The sequence below is a fragment of the Tinamus guttatus genome, unplaced genomic scaffold (genome assembly GCF_059628265.1).
Source record: "Tinamus guttatus ecotype Peru unplaced genomic scaffold, ASM5962826v1 Tinamus_guttatus_pri_ptg000389l, whole genome shotgun sequence".
Lineage (NCBI taxonomy): Eukaryota > Metazoa > Chordata > Aves > Tinamiformes > Tinamidae > Tinamus > Tinamus guttatus.
The window spans coordinates 3,804,149-3,810,694 of NW_028288923.1; the positions used below are offsets into that span (position 1 = coordinate 3,804,149).

At 40.0% G+C, this 6,546-nt stretch overlaps 1 protein-coding gene across 1 annotated transcript; it reads left to right on the forward strand.

The window, feature by feature from the left end:
• The first annotated feature begins 412 nt into the window (after positions 1 to 412).
• On the forward strand, positions 413 to 5,669 carry DYNLRB2 (dynein light chain roadblock-type 2). Its single transcript, XM_088530848.1, has 4 exons — positions 413 to 443; positions 526 to 601; positions 3,323 to 3,490; positions 5,366 to 5,669. Exons 1-4 carry the CDS (start codon positions 441 to 443, stop codon positions 5,407 to 5,409), a joined length of 291 nt encoding a protein of 96 aa, XP_088386974.1. The 5' UTR covers positions 413 to 440; the 3' UTR covers positions 5,410 to 5,669.
• The last annotated feature ends 877 nt before the right edge of the window (positions 5,670 to 6,546 follow it).

Here is a 6,546-nt window from a genome sequence, read left to right on the forward strand (position 1 = left end):
GGGCAGGGCACGAGGGTGACCTCTGCCACCCGCACTATTTACGTTACATCAGGCCTCCGGGAAAGGATCCTCACGGACCTTTCATCCCACGGTGCCCACGTCCCTGTTGTTATGGTCCACCAGGACAACCTAACCACCCTGCAGCACCACACAAGCAGCCTGCACAGGCTGAGCCACTGCAGCACGAAACAACTTAAATTTGAATTATAAAAAATAACAAGTCCTTAACACCTTCCAAAAGCAAGGAGCCTTCAGCTGGTGCCTCCCTCCGCTCCCACCTGCGCGTGCACGAGCGGGTCCCCGCGGCCCCGGCCGCCCCGCCGTGATGGCGCCGCCGCCCTCGCAGCGCGCCGTTCTGCGCCACGAGGCGGCGCCCGGCGCCGGCGCGTCACTTCCGCCCCGCGCCCTGGCAACGGCGGCGGGGGACGCGCGGTGCCGCCATGGTAATGGCGCCCCGGCGCGGCGGGGACCGGCCCGGCCCGACCTGACCTGACCTGACCTAACGCGGTGCCTCTCTCCCCGCAGGCCGAGGTGGAGGAGACCCTCAAGAGGATCCAGGCGCACAAGGGCGTTGTGGGCACCATCGTCGTGAACGCTGAAGGTAACGTGCGGCCGAGGCCTCGGGAGCCTTGATGCCGCCCTCTCTGAATAAAGCGTGGGAAGGATCATCGCTTCCCAATAATTCATGGTCTTACAACGTGTTGTCGTTTATTCCTCTTATTTAATCACATTAAACTCTATTTTTCAGAACCAGATCTCAAACATCACACAGTAGGTTACAGAAGTAGAGCGTGTGTGTGACACTGCACAGCTGCTTTTGCAGTTGCTTGTGGGTCCCAAGTCCTTCATGTGTGCGGGAATGCTCACCAGCACTTCACCCTGTGCCTCTCCTCTGAAGAGTCAGTAAGGTAACAGAGGAGAAAGCTTTTCCCAAGGGTCAGGGCGCCTCCTCCCGTGGCACAGCAGCAGGGCTGTGCTACACCGGGCACTGCCTGGGGAGTGTTGTGACAGGTTGACATAGCGCCTCGCAGGGCGAGTTCTGTTTTGTGTCCAAGGCTGCAACTGGGCCTTGGAGATCATGAGCCCATTGTGGAGCTGGTCACAGAAGTCTGCTTTGAGAAGCTGAGCTTCTAAACCTAGTTTTGTTTAAACCACTCCACTGCAAGTAGGGTCAGTCAGCAACTCCACCATACCTCACCCATGTTAAAATTTCATTGTTGTCCTTCACTTTTACAAACAATGAAGTCTATTCCCTCAGCAGCACTTCAGCAGCAGCTGAAAATAACACCAAGAAGGAAGCCCAAGGTTCTTTTTAGTCTTTGGAAAATCTAGACAATTTGATTTGCATGCCTGGACATGATAAATAAAACATGTCTCTGCTCACAAAGTAGATGGTGCAGGTCAAGAGAAGTGCAACCTAACAACCAGTAATGAAAACCTGCCCTGTGCCTGCACATCCTCATTTCTATGTATGGCTGTTTACTAAGCTTAAAAGCAGTTTGGTTTTAGAACAACTATTTTTAGCTGTTTCAGGATTCTGTTTAAATCAATGGAATGTTACTTGATCCAATGAGCCTTTATAAACTGGTTAATTTGCAGACTAAAACTGAAAAACCCAACTATTCAGAAAACACAGTCCTTGTTGAGTTTGCACACATACATTTCTTCTAAAATATGTCAAAAACACTAAACTAATTAATAGGAAAATAACAACGTTTTCTTGTGTTCAATTTCTCAAGCATTGTGCTTTGGTTTTTTGGTGCGATACGGGTCAAATACCCTTTCCCATTCATGTGTGCTCATGTCTTTACCTCCAACATTTCTACTGTCTATTGAGGGAAAGTTCACATGTAGATCTGCAGAGTCTTTGTGCTATTACCACATTTTTTGTTTTGTTTTAATGACAAATGTTATGTTGTGGATTCCTTCTTACTTTTCTTGCACAAAGGGGGTAGTACAATCCCTTTCCTGCACATCAGGCTATTCACAGCAAGGCAAAAAGTTATCTCCTGTTCAAACTTCTGCTTCTTCACAAACCTACATGCATGTGGCCACCCTGAAACCCAGTGCAAAAGTAATGAAAAGATTTGGGGTTTAATTTCTTAAATTATTATTCACATTGCCAAATGTGAATACAGCACACCATAGGATGGGAGAATGTATGCAAAGTACCAAGAAGTTTAGATTCTACAGAATAAATTTGTCCTAAAGGAAGAACAGCTCACTTTTAGCTAAGGATGTCACTTGTGTCAACATATTTTCAGATATTATTAGACCCCAGAGGGTGACCCATTTCATTAAATGTGCTACATTTGCTGAGGTAATCAGTTAGATAAAAGGTCATATAAACTTGACTGGGCTTCATTCCTGCTTTTAAGAGATTTACTATTTTAATGTTGTCATTATATAGATATTTTTGTGTTAATGTAGTACTTGGGAAGACCTGTTTGTTTCCCCTGAATCCTCAGTTTCATCTGTGTAATAAGCATCAGACACACTAGATCATCCTGTTATACTTCTCTGCCAATGCAAGTTCTCAGGTTCACAGTGATTTTGGGTGACTCAGATGATACTGTCCTAGAAAAGTTAAGGAATAGCTTAAATCTAATGTAGTACTATAATTTCTTTTATTCTCTTGCCTCCAGTTCTCTAACTGACATTCAGTATTTTTGCATGTTAATTCTTTCATAAATCAAGCTCTTCAACTTGTTAAGTCATATTATTCTATTTTATATTCCTGTTCATCTGGAAGATACAGTATAAATGTATGTAAAGAGAATATTGCCTTGCCAACTTTTAATCTCCTTATTAGTAGGTGACAGGAAATTTTTAGTAGATGAAATAAGCTTATTAAAGCTAAACAATTTTACACTTGCATGATTACTGTGACCCTTATGCTCACTTCCACCTGGTATATATCAAAAGCATGATTTGACAAATCACTGCTAGTCAGTGACTCACTGAATTATCAAAAATTAATCTTAATTTATGTGGTTATATATTAATAGTTCGGACTGATATAGTATGTGCTACCAGTTGTTAAAATTGTGCATCTTGATTATAAGACATTCTTTTACAAGTGGTTTATTTGCCAAATGTGTAGCAGCAGTTAGGCTCTTCCAAAATATCCATAAAATAACTCAATGTTTAATTGCCACTAATTAATAATAATAATAAAAAACCTTAAAACACATGTAGGTTCCTGAAATCAATATAAATCCTTTATGGTATGAAAAAGTTGTCTTTGTTTTTTTATGATTTGCTATATATGAATAATATGCAGTTTGAGTGAGTTATGAGTTAGACTATTATTTATTTGCAGGAATTCCAATCAGAACAACTCTTGATAACTCCACAACTGTGCAGTATGCAGGTCTTCTTCATCAGCTCACCATGAAAGCCAGGAGCACGGTGAGAGATATTGATCCTCAGAATGATCTAACCTTTCTTAGGATCAGATCAAAGAAACATGAAATCATGGTAGCTCCAGGTAATATTTCTATTAAATAATCATAAAATTGAATGGACTTGAAATTTCTTTCAATTCTTCATAAGTGAAGCTGGTGTAAGAAAATGCATTTTAAAAATTAATATCTTAAAATAAAGCCATAAGAAGGCATCTTATAGATCCTCTCTGAACATATCTATGCTGTTCATTATGTACGCAGATGCTAGCATGTTAATGTAACATATGCAAGTTTAAAAGCAACAAAATAAGTGCAGATCTGATCAATGCTTTGGTTTTTGTGCCTTTTTCAACCAACAGAAAATTGGACAAAAGTGAAGTATCAAGTGTGATGTCGAATTTTAAAGGCAGCAGATCAACTGTAGCTCTGAACAGATGCCTGAGATAGCTTTTGTTTCTAAAAATTGGTTTTCATCTAATACTGTATGATACTGTGACTTCTAGCCATAGGTGGAATGTGTTACAGATCAATATGGAGTATTAATAATCAGCAACATGGTGACTGTGATATATTTCTCCTTAAAACAAGCTGCAGAATATAGCAGCCTGTTTCACTGATGTTTATATAGATGCATAAGATTTGTTCTTTCTCTTAACTAAAATAGATAACAAGGCCAGATAATCTGTGGTCAAGGAATAAATAGTACAAGGTCCATCAAGCAAAGTGGAGGGGATTAGATGGGGCTGAGATTCTGATGTGAGCACTAGCTTTGAAAGGGGAAAGGTATTTGGGAAAAATCAGGTGGAGGTGTGTGGGACAAACAACGGGACAGCCCTGTATTGACACGAGGACAAGTTGGTGCAGCGATGGCACCATCCGATGAGATTGTCCTCTGGTGTTGATTTCATAAGCAAACGCGAGCAGAGGCAGTGCACGTGCAGCACTCCTCGCTGGGAGTACTGGTAATGCTGGTATAAAACTAGTACGGTAAAATAAGCTAATACTAAGATAAAAAAATGTAGACAGCTAAGTATCTTGGAGTATAATACAGCATGTCTTTTAGGTAAGGTGTCTTGCTCCTTGATTTAAACTGATGCACTTATTTTGCAATTGCCCTTCAGTTATTGTTTAGAGAGAGGCTAACTGTCTTTGACTAGTAACCACTAAAGCATATTGACCTTCAAGTAAATGGTGTTGAATGTGAAGCTTTTTTGCTAACAGAGAGATTAGTTACTCAGAGGCTTGACTGCCTCTTGCAATAACAAAAAGTAGCAAAATAATTTTTATCCTATGATTTATACTACCTTCTTTTTGGATGGAAGTGCAAAGTAGCAGAGAAGGAGAGTAGCTTAACTTTTTAAAGCAGATATATCCCTAAGTTCATTGGATACTTTAAAGAAATCTTTCTTTTAAAACAGTTACCATTAAGTAGCCATACAACCTAATTGTTTCCAAAACTGTTCAAGCTTTTAGAATTAGTAAGTGAGTTCTTAAATGCTTAGAATTTACTCATAGTAAGCATCTATTCAAATCTTTCCTTCTGTTTTCATCCCCATATGGATCTTTCAGTTTTGAATAAACTAGGTAGGGAACAGAAAAGAGTTCTCTGCACCTGCAGAAGAGGCTGCAGCTGTCTAAAGTTTGTTGTTTTAAGAAGTGTGAACTTCCAGGTGCTTATCTTATGACTTCCTGTTCCTTAATACTTAATAATTAAACTTGCTTGTTTAAGTATCTTAACTTCTATTTGAAACCAAATTTGCTGCTTATTAAAATAGCTAGTATTGCATATGTTAATGAGTGCTGTAGTTTTTCATCTGAAATTTCAGATTTTTGTAAAAAATCAACTTTTGATTAATATAATTGTGTTTTAATAAATATGATTTTGATTAGAGAGGAATAGATAAGAATATCAAGAAAATAGATAAAATGTTTTAACTAAAACTTCTTATGTCTTGCAGATAAGGAGTATCTCCTGATTGTTATTCAGAACCCATGTGAATAGTCCTATGACAACAATATTTTTAGACAGTGATGTAGCTCTACTTTTTAAACTAATATTCTTTACTGATATTTAATATCAAACATACCACTGAGTAATTTTCATAATGTGTAACTGTCATGACTGAAATGTTGCCAAATTAAAATTTTCAGTTGTAGCTGTATCAGTTTCTGCTTGAGCACAACATAATGCACGTATTAAAATATTGTATGTTTATCTTGGTACTCAGAAGACCAATAATAAAGCAAAATGCTTAAAACTCATTTTTGCTAGATATTCAAGCTATTCTAGTCATTCTCTTTAAATTTCTAACTTTATGCTAGCGGAGAGGTCATACCTCATGGGAACTGGGTAGCATGGATACAAGCTTTCTCCCTTGAAACGCAAACTGCACTTCAGGGTATATACTGAAGCACTGTGAAAAAGAGGGGAGTTTGTGCTGCATCTGTGCTTGAAGTATTGCCCAGTCATACTTACATTAAACACGCAGGGGTTTGTTTCAACCTGATGTGAACTGTGGCCATTTCTCTTGCATTGAGTTCCAAATTGGACACCTTAAAAATGTTTTACCAAGCGTTATGGTTTATGTGGATTATATATACACATATATATATGTATATATGTATAAAATCAACTAATTATTTAAATTTTCCAAATTTTGGTTTGTATGGATGCAGTTGATAACAAGGAATTAAAGACGATTTAAAATGTGGGATGGCAATAATCCTAGCTATAAAGTTAAAAGCTGAAAATCTGACTAGTGCTTGGGGATCTTTGTAGTCTATAACATGAATTGTGGTTGGGATTATGAAACTGCTAAATCACAGAATGCCTCAGTGGATGTGCAGCCAACAATATTCTATTACAGTTTTGTTATTTATCACACAACGCCTCAACTAGGGAGAACCATGCAGGCAGGCTGGTGTTTTCCCCAGTCTGTGCAGGTTTGCTGTGACTTCACTGGAGAGCTTGGGCAGGACAGAGCGCACTGCAAAACGTGCGCGGGTTTGGGGGCTCCGGCGTCTCGGCCTTGCGGTCCGCGCGGGTCGCGGCAGGGTGGGCAGCGGGGCCGGAGCTCGGAACATGCAGGTGGCTGCAAATCGGCACAGGGGCCCCAGGGCCAGGCTTGGTGCGAGCGAA